Source organism: Chaetodon trifascialis, chromosome 8 (genome assembly GCF_039877785.1).
Source record: "Chaetodon trifascialis isolate fChaTrf1 chromosome 8, fChaTrf1.hap1, whole genome shotgun sequence".
Taxonomy (NCBI): Eukaryota; Metazoa; Chordata; class Actinopteri; order Chaetodontiformes; family Chaetodontidae; genus Chaetodon; species Chaetodon trifascialis.
This window is the reverse complement of record NC_092063.1, coordinates 14,020,009-14,039,225: the sequence shown is the minus strand read 5'-3', so window position 1 is coordinate 14,039,225 and position 19,217 is coordinate 14,020,009. Positions and strand designations below refer to the sequence as shown.

Below are 19,217 nucleotides of genomic sequence, written 5' to 3'. Positions count from 1 at the left end.
GCTATCTCGGGCCATTTACTGTGATAATCAATCAGTTTGATTGCAAAGCAGCAATCTATGGGTGCTCTTTCAAAGGGTCCCACCACATCAATTGCTACTTCTTCCCAAGCCTGTTCTGGATATGGCACAGGCTGTAGTGGAGTAGTGTGGTTGACTGCAGACTTGTCATGCGACTGGCAGGTGACACATGCTTTAATGGCTGCCTCGACCTGGGCATCCATGCCTGGCCACCAATATGCTCCTCTGAGTCTCAGCTATGGGGTTTCCACCATAGTCCTTAAGCTGGTGTTTTGGCTTCGAATTAGCTCAATATCCTGGCTTTCTGATCCTGTTACCCTGACTGTAACTGTACACATTATGTTGCTGGAGTCACATTCATCCACATTATCTACAGTTAAAATAGTCACTTCTGGGACAGTTTCAACCTCACTTATGTGTTTGCTTCCCTGACAGACTTTTGCAAAATGTCCTTTCTTTTCGCAGGCGTTGCAGAGCACTTCCTTTGCAAGACATCCTGTGAAGTTAGCAGTGTGCTGAGCAGAGTCAAATCTGTAATATGTCTTACCTTGTGTTCTCTGTTAAGCTGAGTGTGGTTTGCACTTCCCTTTTTTTGAACTTGGCATGCTGCTGCAGTTCTTTGGTGTGAACTGTGTGCACAGCATCATCTATTGCTCCCTTGCACATAGCTTTAGCCTCCGTCATTGCAGTTTCAATCTGTCGTGCTATCATCAAAGCTTTGGTGAGTGTGAGTGGCACCTCCAGTAATAAACGCTCTCTTATACGTGCTAAATTCATCTTCTCCACGATCTGATCCCCTATCATCTCCTCTTCCATAGTCCCAAACTGACATGTTGTAACCAGTTCTTTTAAAGCAGCAGCAAACTGGTCTGTAGTCTCGCCAGACCGTTGACTTCGTTGTCTGAAGCGGTAACGTTCAGCTACAACTTTCACATGTGGTAGGAAGAAATCCTCTATGGCTTTTAGCGCCGTGTCGTATTTATCATCAGCGACCGTCAATGTGTAGAAATGTCTCTGGGCTTCCACGCCCAAACAATGGACTAGCATCCGGCAGCTCTGACTCAGACATGACCAGCAGGTAATTCTCGAAGCTCCATAACCGTGCTTTGAGCAGTATCAGCGGTGGTCCGACTTTTGTAGAAAATGTGGAGGCTGGCTCAGGTTCAGGGCTGCCATCCTTGTCGCCAATATGTTGTGTTGCTGAATAAAAGAACTTTGTATGTCTTAAATTCACTTTATTTTAAAATAACCAAAGGCATAGCCGCTACACAATAGTTGCAGACAGGCGGGCATTTTTTCTTCGCTTTCCTAATCACTTGCTTTCCTCTCATGTTTACTCAATTTCTACAACACCTGCACTCATACTACCACCTAGTGTTCACACTGAAGCATTGAAACATCACACACACAGAGTTGCAGCTGGTCAAGATGCTCTCTATGGTGCTTCTGTAGAATGTAGTGAGGATGGGCGGGGGCAGGTGGGCTCTCCTCATCCTGTGCAGGAAGTGCAGGTGTTGCTGTGCCCTTTTCACCAGTGACGTGGTGTTCACACACCAGGTGAGGTCGTCTGTGATGTGCAGCCCCAGGAACTTGGTGCTGCTGATCACCTCCACAGCTGTGTTGTTGAGGAGAAGTGGAGCGTGGTTCTTTCTGAAGTCAACAATGATCTCTTTGGTTTTATCCATGTTAAGGATCAGGTTATTGACTTTGCACCAGCCCACCAGCTGCTCCACCTCCTCTCTGTAGGTCAGGTCGTTGTCGTCGCTGATGAGGCCCACCACTGTTGTGTCGTCTGCAAACTTCACAAAGTGCTTGGTGGCAGCCTTGGGAATGCAGTCGTGTCATTAGGGTGAACAGCAGAGGGCTCAGGACACAGCCCTGAGGGAAGCCTGTGCTGAGGGTGACGACACGGGAGGTGTTCTGTCCGATACGCACCGACTGAGGTCTTTCAGTGAGGAAGTCAAGCAGCCAGTTACACAGCGGGGTGCTGAAGCCCAGGGGTCCCAGTTTGTCTACCAGATGCTGTGGGATGATGGTGTTGAATGCTGAACTGAAGTCCAGAAACATCATCTGCACATGAGTGTTTTTTTTTGTTTTGTTTTGTTTTGTTTTTTCAGGTGAGCGAGGTGAGTGGAGGAGATGGCATCCTTGGTGAAGCGGTTAATGGCCCGAGTACCCTCACAGGTATTTTGAGTGACGTTGCTGATTAGACAGCTCTTCTGGGTTTTGAGGTCAGCATGTACAAAATTGTAAATTGCCTAACAAGTTTACCAGAGAAGCCCTGAAGTCCTGATACATGATAATAACTTCCTTGTGTAGAAAAATCACATCATGTATGCATAAAATAGAATAAAAAACATCTTCTTTTGTGACCTTGAAACCTCTATAATTTAATACGCTGAAAGGGTCCCTTTTAAATAGTGAGTACTTCTACTTTTTTCTTACAAATGGTCAGTTTGAAAAGGTTGTGGTATGTTGCCAGTACTGAAACAGGTTAGGACCTCGGGGTCATATTCTTATGAGGAAGTAGTTTTCATGCAGGCTGCATTTAGCATAAACTGAAAACACTGTTTTGTCTTAACAGCATTACGGCAGTATGAGCATTACTTACTCTCCAAAGTAGCTGAGAAAACTGTGTGTAGAATTTTTACATGATTAAGACAACTTCCAAATTATTCCAAAGATTCTTCTTAAGGTTTTTAGACATGTAGAAACACTGTGATTGGAATCAAATGTTGTGTCTGTTTTGGTTTACCCACTAAAAGTTTCATTACCTACTTCTTCAAGCCACACTATCCTTCTTCCTCATCAAAACCCCAGAGACTGAGCATTCACAAAGCATTTCACATTAGTTGTGTGTGTTGCGTAATACAACATGGTTGCCTATCATTCTAGACGTGGCACGAAACTATGGATCAAACAATGAGGGTCAAACATCCAAGACAGCACATGATAGGCTACTTTAAATCTTCTGGATCGCACCACAAACGTGCATCAGGATGCTGCGAGACTGTGCGGGGGAGAAGTTTCAGCTGTGGCCAAACTGTGACACTATGCCTTTCTGCGAAAAAGTCAGCTTAAATCCAGCAGTACAATCGCTTTATCATACCGGCCATTAAAGCGGGCTGCCTGACCCAGAGCGGGGAGTGGCTGTGAGCCGCCGCAGCTACCGAGCGCTTGACCCGCAGGACGGCGCACTGAGCCGCCGAGCGACAGTTCCTCCAGTCTGACTGACGCTGGAAATATTTAGCACACGGAAAACAACAACAGTAAGACTCGTGTCCTTCTCTTTTTCTCTACTGTGAATAGAACCGATGGGACTTTTTAGCATATCGTGTTAAACTACTGGTTTCACCGCTTTTCCTTTCATGGTCTTGACTGAAGTTCTCACCAAAGACTGTAGCGAGTTCGCTTGTGTGCGAACGTTACTGATTTCCGTTAGAGCACATTTGGAGTGTTTAACCTACTTTTCACAGCTTTAAAATATAATACTCAATACGTTTTTATTTATTTGTTCATTTATTTGCGTATTTTTTTAAAGAGTTTAATTAGAAGGCTGGAGTTTGGGGTTGCATAAATAAATGGTCACGCAATATCGAGAGAGATAACGAGTAGGCAAATCGTTGATTTGTTTCCTGACTCGGCTACAAGTTTATTTATGTTCATAGGCATACTGCACATACACTGATAACAGATTGGTAAACAGATAAACAGTCATGTAGCCAAATGTGCAAAGACTAAAGCTGTACTATAATATACTTTGGAGTCAGTTATGAACAGAACAAAACCTCCTCACGGTGAGTTCAGTTAATGCCACTCCTTAAAGTCAAAACAGCGACCTTAGACCAGGGGCAGAACTAGTGAAATATTGTTCATGGACGGTTACAGGGTGACATGGAACTTTAAGATGGTTGTATGTGTGTGTGTGTGTGTGTGTGTGTGTGTGTGTGTGTGTGTGTGTGTGTGTGTGTGTCTATACTATATAGTCTGCATGACCCGTGATGTTTCCCAACAGATTTCTGAAATAATATTCAAAGCGATCAGTAATTACGTCAATGTGAGCTGTCTTTAAGGGTTTAAAATGGCTCCTAGCTGGACACCTACATGTACAGACGATATTCACGATATTTACTTGTTCTGTGTGAAGCCACACATTTAGTGTTTTTAATGATGCAGGTTGTACAGCGTTCCGTGAGTAATGCTGATTAAACGGCAAAAGGTGGAGGGTTTATGTTGGACTTGGATGACTAATCTGACATTTGAATGTGTTTGTCTACAGATTGAGCAGTCTCAGAGATGTTGGTAGCTGCAGACAACCTGTAGATACTTGGAAGTGAATACGTGGGTTTAGTCAGGTTAATCCATCCCTCGCACAGTCAGCAAACATGCTTCAGTTGCTCAACCCCAACCCCTGCAGCTGTTCTGTTTTTTTTGTTTTTTTGGGGTTTTTTTTGTGGTGGAGGTTGGCACCCACACATTTAGCAGGAAAAAATGTTATCAGCAGCTGTTGATGTGCTGCACTCTGGACTAGGAGAGGCTCCACTAGAAGCTGCCAGGGCTGAGAGAAAACTAAGCTGCTGCTGGCTGCAGGGACAGCGCCAGCTAGGTGAAATTGGCCTGTTACCAACCCTGTGTCCTCTCGCAGCTCCTGGCACACACTGCTGCAAGGCTGTTTGTTTTGTGTGTGATGGGGATGGATAGGTACATGGTAGTAGGGCTGGGCGATATGGCTGAAAACTCTATCACGATATAAGTGTTTTATATTGATCGATATTGATAATTATTGATATTTTTTATGACCTATTTAAAATAAGGACCAGGAGAAAAATACATTCAATTTAAACATTTTTATTTTAAATTGAACCTTCCTCTGATTATAATCCCCTCAGCTATCAAGGCAGAAAGGAAAGGAAATGTCGACACAACCATGGAAAACACTCAGATAATAAATGTAAATAAAAATGTTAAAATGTAAACAGAGAGAAACCTGAGAACTTTTTTTCTGCACATTTAGTGCAGGAAGTTCACAAGCTGATTCACCTTCTGGTGAATAAAATGTTTTCAAATATTTGCAGTGTTTTGGAAACGGCAGAAACTGAGGTGGACTTGACATCTGTAACATACAAACAAACAAACAAACAAACAAACAAACATGATAGACAGTACAGTAAGACTGACTGAACTATAAAACCAGCCTAGACATATGAACAACTTTAGTCACTCTTCTTACTCTAAACATACATGAACTATTCAATTATATTTTTATTGCAAGTGTGTTAAAAAAAAAAAGCACCTGTAAGAGATGTTTGTAACCTGGCTTCTCCACAGTGCTCAGTGGAAGCATGTCTTTAGCTATATGATATGCCACTGCCTCCGTTATGTCTTTGTGCCTTTTAGATGATTTGTCATCAGGCACTGAAGCAGAGTACCTCTGCATGGCGGTCTGCTGCTTGTGCAGTGGTGCTGCGGTTGCAGATGTTGTTGGACGTTGGCGAATACGGCTGCGCTCCAAAGAGTGAGCGCGACTAAGGTGGTTAAACAAGTTTGTGGTGTTACCGGTCTTGGTGGGGACGACAGTCTTGCATAAGTTACAGACCACATTGGTCTGACTACGGTCCAACTTATAAAATCCAAAAAACTGCCATACTGGCGAGCTGACTTTCCCTGTTTTATCGACAATTTCGTCGCTCGCTGCAGCGCTTTCTAGTTCTCATCTCACTCCTCGCGGAGCCTCAAACACGAGACAACGAGATGGCGCAACCGAACTTGATACTGTTACATGATTTGCGTGTCAGCGTGTCTCTCTCTTACCCGAGAGCGAATGCCTTTGTTCATGCAACCAACCCCACTTCGCAACTTCAGGTTTCTTCCGATGAAGAAAAAAAAATTAGCGAATGTTTTATCGAACGCATGTTTTATTGATATTGATGACGTGTCTATCGCGAGACATATCGCTGTCATTTTATCGCCCAGCCCTACGTGTTAGACTGACTATGACCCAGAGCAAAAATGCAAACCAACATGTTGTAACATTTTCAATTCTATACTTATTAAGCACTATACTTATTAAGGCTTCCAACCTCTACTGTTGTGTGTTCAAGGTTGTTTTTGATTTGTCTTTTTAAATACACATTCCTCATCTTGCAGAGAGATTAATTATTGTTTTGCATGGGAGTACAGTGTGCAGACATCAAAATACCAAGTGCCACAATAGATAACACAAAACATAACACACAAGGAACTTATCAAGTCAACAAATCTTTCACATAACGGACGTGACTACACAACAATCAGACAACACATTCTAGTAGCTCATGAACGGGACATTTCAGCTTGCTGAAAAGTGAAATGGCAGATCAGCAGATTGAAAGTGCTGGGTGTCAGACAGAGCTCTTCAAACAGGTCCTCCTAAGGAACACTCCTGAGACATTAGACCAATCCTTGAGAGTGGCATTATGGCAATAATCTGCTTTGGCCTCATTCCCTAAAAACACTGGGCAGGATGCAACCAGACCCAGATGAATACTCATTCTCAAAATCCTGTGAAAAGCAAAGTTGCAGCACTGAGCTCACCTAGTTAAGGACTGCAGCTTAAAGAAGCTTTACAATATTTTAAGGGGACATACCTATCTTCACTCTATGATGTTAATCTGCAGTGAACTGCAGAGCCCGTAGAAATCAGAGTGATCTGTCTTGGCACAGCACCTGGGACTGCAAGGAACAGCTCTGGGTGTTTTCAGGTTTACAGGGAAAACTGAGCTTTTGCAAAATGACGTCAACCCAGTGAGGGTATTTCAGTTGATTTAGTCAGACAGCATTACGACCATAAAATAATGATTTGGTGGGCTGTCTGTCCCACTAACAGATGCTTCCTCCATGTGCTGCTTTATTTGCAAACTGAAAAGAGCACAAAGAAGAGGAGATTTTGTTGTTTTGCGTTTTGTGTCATTTTGGTGTTAAACTGCAGACAGAGGTCTCTACTATAGGCTACTAAAATGACCTGGAAACATTGGTGAAGATGCCAGTCATTTTCACAAGAACAAGAAGAACAAAAATTCAAGAGCGTAGTCGTGATTTAGTCCTGTCTGAACTTGCCTATATTGAACTTTGCCTTCCAAACACCTACAGGATCAGCTGCTCCCCTCAGTGCTCAGTCACCTCCTTAATCCTCTGCCATGTAGACACACACACACACACACACACACACACACACACACACACACACACACACACACAGATAGATAGATAGATAGATAGATAGATAGATAGATAGATAGATAGATAGATAGATAGATAGATAGATAGATAGATAGATAGATAGATAGATTAAAGTACCAGATTCATCTCGACTGGAAGACGTGAACATGGCACTGATGACTATATCCACCGAAACCATCACTGAGACCAATCAGCTGATGTATGCAGCAGCAACAGTCATCAAGATCACGCAACAAGGAGAGAGGTTAGCTTGCTAACTAAGCTACAGAAAGGTGTAAAGATCAGGAAGGAAGTGCCAAGGAGATACAGCAAGCTGTCCATAGATGAAGCTCTGGAGACTGCCAAGCAGAGGCTCACAGCTCTGGCTACCCGCCTTAAGAGATACAGCAGAGAAGCCAAGACTAGGAGAGAAAATAGACTCTTCTCCAACAACCCAGCTAAGGTCTTCTCTCAATGGCAGGGTAGTAAGAACACCCAGATAGACCCACCAAAGTCTGAAACTGAGCTCTACTGGAAGAGTATCTGGGAGAAGGAGGCATCGCATAACACCAATGCCCAGTGGTTGCTTGAATTGAAAGCAGCCCACATTAGCCTCTCAGAACAGGAACCAGTAGAAATTGCCACTGCAGACCTCCAAGAAAGAATGTCTAAGATGAAGAGCTGGACAGCACCTTGGCCCGACATGATCCATGCCCACTGGCTCAAAAAGCTAACCGCACTCCATGAACGACTGGCAGCACAGATGAATCAACTGCTAAGATTGGGAACCCACCCAGAGTGGCTGACCCAAGGCCGTACAGTCCTCATCATGAAGGACCCACAGAAGGGCCCGGTACCATCCAACTACCAGCCTATAACCTGCCTGAGTACAACATGGAAGCTCCTGTCAGGCATCATAGCGGCTAAGATGAGTAGGCACATGGATCAGTACACGAGTAGAGCACAGAAAGGAATTGGCAACAACACCAGAGGAGCCAAACACCAACTACTGGTTGACAGGGCAGTCACCCAGGACTGTAAGACCAGAAGTACCAACCTGTGCACTGCCTGGATTGACTACAAGAAGGCCTATGACTCAATGCCACACACATGGATACTGGAGTGCTTAGACCTGTATAAGATCGACAGGACACTTAGAGCCTTCATCAAGAACTCGATGGGGTTGTGGAAGGCAACTCTGGAAGCCAACTCACAGCCAATTGCAGAAGTGACCATCAAATGTGGTATATACCAAGGAGATGCACTGTCCCCCCTGCTGTTCTGCATAGGCCTAAACCCCCTCAGCCAGATCATCACCAAGAGTGGCTTTGGTTACCGATTCCAAAGTGGGACACCAATCAGCCACCTCCTCTACATGGATGACATCAAACTGTATGCCAAGAGTGAGTGTGACATTGACTCCCTCACTCACCTCACCAGGATATACAGTAATGACATCGGGATGTCATTCAGACTAGATAAGTGTGGACAGATGGTGTGCAATAGAGGGAAGATGATCACCACTGAAGGGGTTGAACTACTTGAAGGCAACATAGCAGATGTTCAGGACAGCTACAAATACCTAGGGATCCCACAGGCAAATGGCAATCATGAGGAGGCAACACAGAGATCAGCCACAGCCAAATACCTTCAGAGGGTGAGGCAGGTCCTGAAGAGTCAGCTGAATGGCAAGAACAAGATGCAGGCAATAAACACCTATGCCCTGCCAGTAATCAGATACCCTGCTGGTACAATATCCTGGCCACTGGAAGAAATGGAAGCCGCTGATATCAAGACAAGGAAGCTCCTTACGATGCATGGAGGGTTTCACCCTAAGTCCAGCGTCCTGAGGCTATAAACTAAGCGGAAGACAGGAGGCCGCGGACTAGTGAGCGTGAGAGCCACTATCCAAGAGGAAACAGCAAGCCTCTGGGAGTACATCAGGAAGATGGCCCCTAATGACGACCTGCTGAGTGAATGCCTCAGGCAGCAGAAGCGGAGCAAGGAGGAGCCAGAAACGTTGGCATGGACAGACAAGCCCCTGCATGGTATGTACCATTGACAGCTTCAGGAAGTGGCTGACATAGCGAAAACATACCAGTGGCTGGAAAAGGCTGGACTGAAAGACAGCACAGAGGCACTGATCATGGCCGCACAAGAGCAAGCCTTGAACACAAGGTCAATAGAGGCCGGGATCTACCACAGCAGACAAGACCCCAGGTGCAGGCTGTGCAAAGATGCCCCTGAGACAATCCAGCACATAACAGCGGGGTGTAAGATGCTGGCAGGGAAGGCATACATGGAGCGTCATAACCAGGTGGCTAGCATTGTACACAGGAACATCTGTACTGAGTATGGGCTGGAGGTCCCAGGATCAAGCTGGAAGATGCCTCCAAAGGTGATCCAGAACAACTGAGCCAAGATCCTGTGGGACTTCCAGTTCCAGACAGACAAACTGGTGATGGTAAACCAACCAGACATAGTAGTGGTAGACAAAGAACAGAAGACAGTCACAGTGGTGGATGTAGCAATCCCAAGTGACAGTAAGATCAGGAAGAAAGAGCACGAGAAGCTGTAGAAATACCAGGGTCTCAAGGAGGAGTTGGAGAAGATGTGGGGCATAAAGGCAAAAGTGGTCCCAGTAGTGATCCGGGCACTTGGAGCGGTAACCCCCAAGCTGGGAGAATGGCTCCAGCAGAAACCAGGAAGAACATCTGAGATCTCTGTCCAGAAGAGTGCACTCCTGGGAACAGCCAAGATCCTGCACAGAACTCTCAAACTCCCAGGCCTCTGGTAGAGGACCCAAGCTTGAAAGAGGCACAATACTGCTGTGATTGATTAAAGTAATTGACATAGTATGCACATTAGAAAAGTTGAAGAAATTTGAGAGGAGTCTGTATTGAAAACTGGGGGTGAATGATTTGGAGGCTAGTGACACTGATCAGACATGAAAAGACAGCTGACAGCAGCAGAGAGAGGAATTTTAAAGAATGTTTTCAAGTTCAACAGCAACAAGATGATTGGCTTACGTTTGACGTGGCGAAATCTGATTGGTCTAACTGAAAGAGATTAGGTTGAAAAGGGAAAGGGAAACAGGATGTAAATAGAGTAAGCAATAAAGATAATCTTGAATCTGATCTGCCACTGAGCTTCATTTATTTCCATGTAAACCACAGGACCTGTGTCTTTCACACGCCTCTTTGTTTTCCGTATCCTGTGAGGTCGATATGTATCCAGTTTTGACATTTCCTGCAATCTTCTTTCTAGATGAGTACCACCTACAAGAAGTGTCTTGTACTGATTTTGGTCAATGGACTACTGCTGTTAGTCGTCTTTCATGCTTGGAGCCCAAGGACCAGCTCACCAGTTGACATATGGCAAAGACAGGGAAGACCAGTAAAGACACTCCTCAATGCAAAAATCATCAGTGGCAATCAGGACATTGCCTACCACATAAAGGAGGATGTAGCGTGGTATGTTATGAGTCTGCATCTCTGTTATTTTGTCTAAATTCTCTCAACTCTCATTTTTATTCTCATCAACTCACTCAGCACGCTCATGTCTTTTCCTAATACAGTCGTTTGGCTCAGAATACGTGTGTGTGTGAGGCTGATAAGGAGACCTTTCACCTGCCGTTCTCCAATTTGCTGTTCCCTCACGTTTGGGCCCACAACCTTGAGGTGGCTTTCTTAGAGTCCCATCCCGACCCTGAGGGCATAAAGCGTCGCAGAGCTCAGGAGTACACCAGCTTCCGTAGGAGGTAATGTTCAATGGATGACACGTATAACCGTCGTGAACACATCCTCATTTCAGCTTGAATATATCATTTTTTTCATCTGTCATCAATACAAAAATGATAGCTGCTCTAGAAGATTGTGAGAAAGTGTGGGTGAGTAAAGGATTGGCCCTCTGGCCCACAACGTTTTGTCATGAATGGCTCAAGTTTGATAAGACACCTTTGAGTCATGCTGCATGTATCGGACCGCTAATCGACCACACACATAACATCTCAATGCTCTGACAGTGCAGCCTGTCGAAAGGTCTCGTCCTCGTTCTGGCTGTGCACCCAATCTTTTCCCCCTGCCTTCATCCTTCTTTAGTTCTGTTTGTCTTCAGCCTTGGCCATCTGTGCAGTACTTGTATAAACGTTCATTTGCAAAACTTGTTGCATGGTAGTTATTACATGGTTGTAAATAACCTGGTTACTGTTAGCTTTCTGCCATTTCTAATCAGTGTTTTACATATAGTGACTCATGGTGTGATCCGGATGGATATCGCCTGGTGAAACTGACTCACTTAGCCTACCTTGTCCTTGGGCTCAGTGCAGCCAAACAATATCCCTCCTTGTCTTCTGCTTGTATTATTTAGTCATGCAGTCAAATCAACATGGAAATAAAATACAAAAAGAACATAGCTTAAGTGCAAACCTGAAATTAGCTGACTGGTTGTATTTCATATTTAAGTGTATAAGCAGCAAATGCTGTGGAAGTGGAAGTAGTCATCATTTTATTTTTTGCTATTTTCTCTGTATAATGTCTGTGTTTTCCTGATTGCCTGCCTTTCTGTGTGACAGTGAATTCTATGTTGAGAGTAACTCTTCCATCTTACGCTGATTAACAGACAGAGTGAGATCCTTTGTTATATAGACAGCCCAGGCCAGTCACACTTTAACTATTACATTAGCAAACTTCTCACTGAACTTTAACCTGTTTTAGCCAGGAAGCCTGGAATACAAGTTGATTCTGTGTAAATCCACTCAGACAGACTTACAGTATGAGTTGAGGATCTTAGACACCACCCCCCTGGAACTGATATAGAATATGTCTTGGCTGCTGGTCGTAGGAAATCTCACAGCACTCACTTAAGACAGCTGAATTTAGTACTTTAAGTCTTCAAGACTTAAGTAGAGATTTCCTCGGTTCAGTTCATGAGCTGTTTGATGTAGAGTTTGCTGCAGTACCTCTGTTTTTCTCATTTTCGTACGTTGGATTGTCTCAGCTGAGAGCATCCTCAAGACTGAAGCCATACAATGAATTCACAGTGTGTTTTCTCTGTGCATGTCATATGGTCAAACCACTGAAGTAAGCGGAACCTGCCGCAGACTAGGTTACTGAAACAAAATAAATAGGACTGTTATGTCTATGGCACAGTGCTTTCTAATTATCTTCTGTATGTATAGGTCCTACAGTCCTGCAGATGCATTTATTGTAGCTGAGGCCAATAGTCCCCTTCAGTATCCTACCCAAGGTGTGGAGGTGCGACCCCTCAAAACGATCATCATTCCTGGTAACAGCATATCTAACGCGGCACACAATATCAAAGAAATTAAACATTACATCTTCACCTACTTTCTTGCTGAATTTGCTAGTCTGTTAGTTAAAATGCTAAAACCACCTACTCTCATCGTCCCATGTTGATATACACAGTAATTACTGCTCTCTTGTTATAGGTTTGGGTGTTAAGGAAAAAACAAGATCAAACCATACGGTAATTTCTTCATTTTGGGGTTTTCACTCTGATTGACATACCCTTTTTTTTTTTTTTGTCTAAATGTTTTACATTTAACATTTTTACATTAACAGGTATATTTGACAGCATCACTCGGGACTTTTGATGTTGCTGCTACAGTGGACGGGGTCTCTATCAAAGGAGAGGGACAGAGGCACATGACACTGTCGAGTCCTCTTCTGTCAGCTCTAAACAGGCAGCTGCAGTTCGTCACCTATACAAACACTATGTTCCATCCCAGGACAGCGGATACAGGTAAACTCAGCATGTGGATGCTATCTTGATCCTTAACGTAGAATGTCATGTTTACCTATTCAATCTTACAGAGTTTCATCCTAATTATCTGTGCTAATTCTGTTGGATCAATGAATGATGAATTAATAGACAGTATGGTAAATGGGTTTGCTAATTATGAATCAATATCAGGTCGTTTTTATCTGCGACATACATTATGCTCACATACTGTTTCATAAGTACTATTTGATGATTAATAACTACCAAAAAGTAACTATCTCTGGGCTCCTTCTCTGTCAAGTTGACAGTGTGTCACCCAGAGTCAGAGTGTTTAGCAAGCTTTTTCCACATTTCCATAATTTACATAAACATTACAGAAAACAGTTGTCCTCCAGCTCCATCAAAGCTGTTGTAAGTATGCTTTGTTAAGTAAAAGACCAAACTGGGTAGAGAAATGAAGAAATAAGAGGAGGAAACGGGCAGAAACAGATTCATCTGAGATCTTTTTTTAGGTCTAGTCAAGTCCTCCCTGTGTTTCTAAACTGGCTGTGTGCGGATGTTCTGAGGAGGCGCTCTTCTCAAACTGAGAACAAAGCAGCCACATCAGTGCTATTTCAGTCGTTCTTACTGTGTGCTCCAGAAGGGAAAAAGTGAAAGAGGATGTATGCTTTCAACTCAGTGTGCGTGTGTGTGTGTGTGTGTGTGTGTGTGTGTGTGTGTGTGTGTGTGTGTGTGTGTGTGTGTGTGTGAGAGAGAAGGGGTGGGGTGTTACCAGCTAATGTTCTTGGTACTACCACTAGATGTCGAGTGAAAAATTATTTAATTCTACACATAGTGACTGTCTTTGTCTGGTTTTATGAATTAATGCACAGTAGCAACAAACTGAAATATAACTTTTGGAGAGAATCTTCATCCATGTTGCCCCACTAGTGAATCCACTTGACCACTTGGTGTGGGAGCTTGCACAGTGGACTGTGAAAGACCGCCCACGTGTTATGCCCATGGGAGGAAAAGTGGTGCATGTCTGTGTGCAGCCCTCTTAAAGCCAACAGTAACAATGTCAGTGAGAAGGACCACGTTGCATGGGCAATAGCAGCTCTGCTTGATCTTTGTGTTATCTTAACAATGATAGGAATATGCATGGCTCCCCTGAAATCTGAAACTTGGATTCACCACAGCTGTTGTTTTGCTCTGCAGTTCAGTTTGGGACTGAAGGTCACCAGTCTTTTTTCACCATTAAAGTTGGACATGGAGCCATGCCGAAACTTTACAACTCAGGATACCAAACAGGTCTGTGGGCAGCTGTGTCATTTTCACTTTTATTTCGATGCAAAGTGTTGAATGTCACAGAACGTTGCTTCATTGGATAATTTTTGTGTTTTTTTTTCTGTTTTTTTTGGATCTACATAGAGTACAATATTAGTGCTCTTGTTACCATCGCCACAAAGACCTTTCTACGCTATGACAAACTGAAAGATCTCATCGACAGCATACGGCAGTATTATCCCACCGTCACCATAGTGATAGCAGACGATAATGAGCACCCTCAGCCAGTGACCGGGCCTTACATTGATCATTACATCATGCCATTTAGAAAGGTAAAGAGGTATCTGTCTCTTTAAAGTATCACGTGTTGTCATTATTAAACAGTGCAGTTCATGAGTGTTGATCCTCCACAGGGTTGGTTTGCAGGAAGGAACTTGGCAGTGTCTCAAGTGACCACCAAGTATGTGCTCTGGGCAGATGATGATTTCATCTTCACTGCCAACACCAAATTGGAGAAGATGGTGGACATCCTGGAGAAGACCACTCTGGATCTGGTGAGATGCATTTTCATTCATGCAAATGTCCTGTCTGTATGTGTGCAGAGGAGTGTAAAGCATGTCTAAATGACAACAAACACAGCTGTAAACAGTGTGATTTGCAACACAACAAATTAAATGATAGAGTGTGGCAGCTATCTGCTGCGATGATGCCTACAGTATGGTGGAGTACAGAGGCAGAAAAGGAAATGTGAAGGGGGTCCCGCTTCCTCCAGATTATGTTTTCTTCTGTACATCTGCAGCAGGGAGTTGGGCAAAAATAAAGTTAATTAAAGCTGATAGTAAGCACAATTATGAATTATGTTTCTCCCCAAAGACAAGGCATGTCTTTTTATAGGATGAGCTTTATGCTTGTGTTTCACACAAGGATTTATTATATTTTTTTAGTTATTTATGTATGTTACAGGTATATTTTCTTAAGTGTATTACAACCTCGATTCCTAAAAAAAAAAAACAGGATAGCTGCATAAAACATAAATATAACATAAACCCATTCAAGTTTTCCACATTTAGTTATGTCCCAGACTCATCTTAAAATAGACTATTTTTTTCTCTTGTTTATTGAAAATAAGATACTGAAATATCCTACTTACAAAAGTATTCAGACCCTTTGTCGCCCCACTCACAGTTGAGCTCTGATGCGTCCTACTACTACTACCAGTGCTCCTTGAGATGCTTCTACAACTTGATTGGAGTCCACCTCTGCCTAATTGAATTCACTGGACATGATTAGTAAATGCACCCGTGTATATAAGGTCTCACAGCTGATGGTGTGTGTGTTAGGGTGAAAAGCAAGCCATGAGTTTGAGAGAATTGTCTGTAGACCTGTGAGACAAGACTGTGTCAAGGCTACAAGAAGATATCTGCAGAATTGAAAGTGCCCAAGAACCTCAATCATTCTCCAGATCCATGGGTCCTTTGTGTCCTTAAAGAAGGACAACCATCAGTGCAGCACTCCACCACCCAGGCCTTTATGGTAGAGTGGCCAGACGGAACATGACAGTACATGACAGCCTGCTGGTAGTTTGCCAGAGGGCACCTTAACGACTCTAAGGCCATGAGAGGCAACATCCTGATGAAATGATTATTGAACTATGTGGCCACAATTCCCAGGGCTCTGTGTGGGGGAGACCAGGTGCTGAGGATCACCTCATTAATTTCATCCCTACAGTCGGACATGGCGGTGGTAGCATCATGCTGTGGGGATGTTTTCCTGCGACAGGGACTGGGAGACTAGTCAGGATAGAGACAAAAATGGATGCAGAAATATAAAGAGCAATCCTGGGTGAAAACCTTTTCCAGAGAGCTCAGGATCTCAAGCTGGTTTACGTTTCAACAAGGCAACATAACTAACCATACTGCCAAGAAAATACAGAAGTGGCTTCGGTAAACCTTGTCAAAGGCCTGCTTTTTTGACATCAGGGTTGTCGGCTTAACAGTTTCACTGTTGTTATGACTTCAGGTTGGTGGTGCAGTGAGAGAAGTGACAGGTTACACTGCAACCTACCGTCACACCATTTCAGTGGAAGAAGGGGGAGAGGATGGCGACTGTATACATATCAGAAAGGGCTACCACCATGTCATCGAGGGATTTCCTAACTGTGTGGTAGCTGATGGCGTCATCAACTTCTTCATGGCGAGGACAGATAAGGTGCAGCAGGGCTTTGACCCCCGGCTGGCACGGCAGGGTCATCTGGGTGAGTCTGTGTGTAATATCTGACATCAAATATATTAGTTTATATTAGCTGTTTTCTCTGTGCAGTACAGCTGCAGTGACAGTTGTTTCAGATCTGAAAGGGGAAATCCAAGTGACACTTGTTTTCTTGTCACACTGCAGAGTTCTTCCTGGACACTCTGGGTTCCCTCCACATTGGTTCCTGTAGTGACATCATAGTAAACCACGCATCAAAGATCAAACTCCCGTGGAGTAGAACAGACTCACAAAAGGCCTATGAGAAATACCGCTATTCTTCCAGTTCTAGTAACATTCATAACGAAATCTTCTACTTCAAGCACAGGTTCAAGTGCATGACCAGTGTGTAAAACCTGAGCATCCACATGTCTACTCTCTGCCTTATTGTGCGGAAAAGGGAAAAGATTGTTGTTTTCACATAAATATGTTAACTGTCTTAGCACTTGCTGATAAACAGATTGTGTTTAACAGATTGCACGTGTGTGTGGGGGTGGGTAGGTGGGGGTTCGTAAATGCACTATATGTATATATATGAGTTCTATATGTAGTGTAGCTTAAAAAAGATTTAGTAATAAAATGCTGTAGAAGTTTGACCAGGGTTCATCTACTCTGGATCAGTGGTCCCCAGCCTTTTTTGTTCAACTTACACTGACTATTGCAAATAATCAGTTGCAAGTTGGTGTGAAACGGAAGTGTCTATTTCAGCTGTGGCATTAGTGGTTAGTGTCTCAGCAGTGAGCTAATTTTCCTGCAAAACACAAAAGCTACCGGTGCAGATCAGGGACTGGGACAACTATCTCCAGCCATCCATCCATTTTCTATACCGCCTATCCCTTTCAGGGTTGCAGGGGGGCTGGAGCCTATCCCAGCTGTCAACGGGCGAGAGGCGGGGTACACCCTGGACCGGTCGCCAGTCGATCGCAGGGCAACACACAAGACAAACACCCATTCACACTCACACTCACACCTAGGGGCAATTTTAGAATCACCAATTAACCTAATGAGCATGTTTTTGGTTTTGGAGAGTACCCACGCATGCGCGGGAAGAACATGCATACTTCGCACAGGAAGGCCCCGCCCAGGGGTTGAACCAGCAACCTTCTTGCTGTGAGGCACACGCACTACCTGCTGCCCGGGACAACTATCTGACATTTTTAAAAAAAAATGTCACACAGTGCTTAAAAACAAACCAGTTATGCACTCACACATAAAACAGGTTTCCTTTCTGGTGTCCATTCCCTGCTTTTCAACTCATGCACTGTATCATGTCTGTGATCTTAACTTCATGTCTATATTGTATATAATGTGTGTGATCCTGTTGTTATTTAGGTTTGTTTTATGTTGTTTGTGACAACCTGCCTTGGGACTCTGGATGCAATTTAGCTATTGTGCTAATTCCAGCAAATTTACATTGATGCCAAGTGCTTATATGTTGATTAATGTGCACTGTCCCAATTCAATGAATATTGCTATTCCACAGGTGGTTGCTAAAGCAAGCACTTCTTGCAATAAAGCAAGAAGTAATAAAAAAAGGTCAGATCAGTGTTGCATCTGTAAACCTTGTACATAAACCTTGCAATGACTTTTTTTTTCTTTTTTTTTTGTGATTTTGTCCTCTAAAGACGCGAGCAACCACATTTGAAAATGTACTTGTTATTGATCTAGCTGGCTATAAGTTATCACTAACTATGAACCGTGGTTTGTTACTCAGGGAATGTTGATCAAATGTTTTTGAATGTATTGCAACAAATACTGTACTTGTGCACTGTGCCAGTGAACTGAATGCCAAAGTTGTAAATTCAGTCCTTTTATCACACTGTGTACGATATCTGGAGTCCTCATTTGTACTTTGCGCTGAAGTGAGGAAATAAAACAATATAGCTTATCATGCTGTGCATTGTTGGTCATTTTTGTAGAAAGATTGAAATTGAATTCCATTTTTAGATGATTTAGATAGATGAAATGTGAAAACCTGTGCAGGATTTCAAGCATTTTCAAGCATTCAAGCATTTTGAATATTTAGTTAATTCATGCATCATTTTGTCATCCCCCACAGTTCTCCTTTACTTATATGTTTACCTGGTACTCATTTGAATCTTTGTTTACCTAGCCTGTAGTTCATCTAGCCCCTCCTCATTTGATATCATTGCTCATAACTGACTACAATTGCACCAACGGTTTTTAACAGTGCTGCAACATCACCTTCCTGTTATTAACAGGAGCTATAACAGTAAAACCTCCCCATCCCCTTTCAAACCCACCCAGACTTTATTAAAAGGTTTGACTTTATTCTCTAAATCCTGTGCACCTTAAGTTCCATGCACTGGCTTGAAATCCACTTATATACTTTTTAAACTAAGTATACTTTAAAGTAACCTCAGCATGATGTTTCTTTGAGAGCTGTGATCACTTTGGTCTTTAGCAAAGCGGAAATTGCACTTGGTTTGGTAACAGAAAAGGCCATCTTACAGTTTTTACAACTTTTCACAGTCAGTGTTCATTTCAGTATTCAGTGATGTGAATTAAGTGAGAGGTTTTTCAGATATCCGCTGAAATGAAATATTCCTAGCACCAAATAAAAGTACACCAAGCTGTTTTGTTTTTATCAAACATTTTAGAAATATCTTTATAAACCTTTCCACAGAAATTTTTAATAAAGGGACAATCAAAAATACAATGAACGTAGGTGTATGAATCTGTGCATGTTTTACAGATTAGCTTAATCTGGAACCTATGATTTTGAT

The 19,217-nt window shown here is 43.2% G+C and overlaps 1 protein-coding gene across 1 annotated transcript; it reads left to right on the top strand.

Moving 5' to 3' along the window:
* The first annotated feature begins 2,868 nt into the window (after positions 1-2,868).
* On the top strand, positions 2,869-18,360 carry b4galnt1a (beta-1,4-N-acetyl-galactosaminyl transferase 1a). Its single transcript, XM_070968647.1, has 11 exons — positions 2,869-3,287; positions 10,483-10,688; positions 10,793-10,975; positions 12,395-12,501; positions 12,665-12,702; positions 12,798-12,978; positions 14,155-14,247; positions 14,368-14,555; positions 14,637-14,777; positions 16,243-16,477; positions 16,618-18,360. Exons 2-11 carry the CDS (start codon positions 10,483-10,485, stop codon positions 16,821-16,823), a joined length of 1,578 nt encoding a protein of 525 aa, XP_070824748.1. The 5' UTR covers positions 2,869-3,287; the 3' UTR covers positions 16,824-18,360.
* The last annotated feature ends 857 nt before the right edge of the window (positions 18,361-19,217 follow it).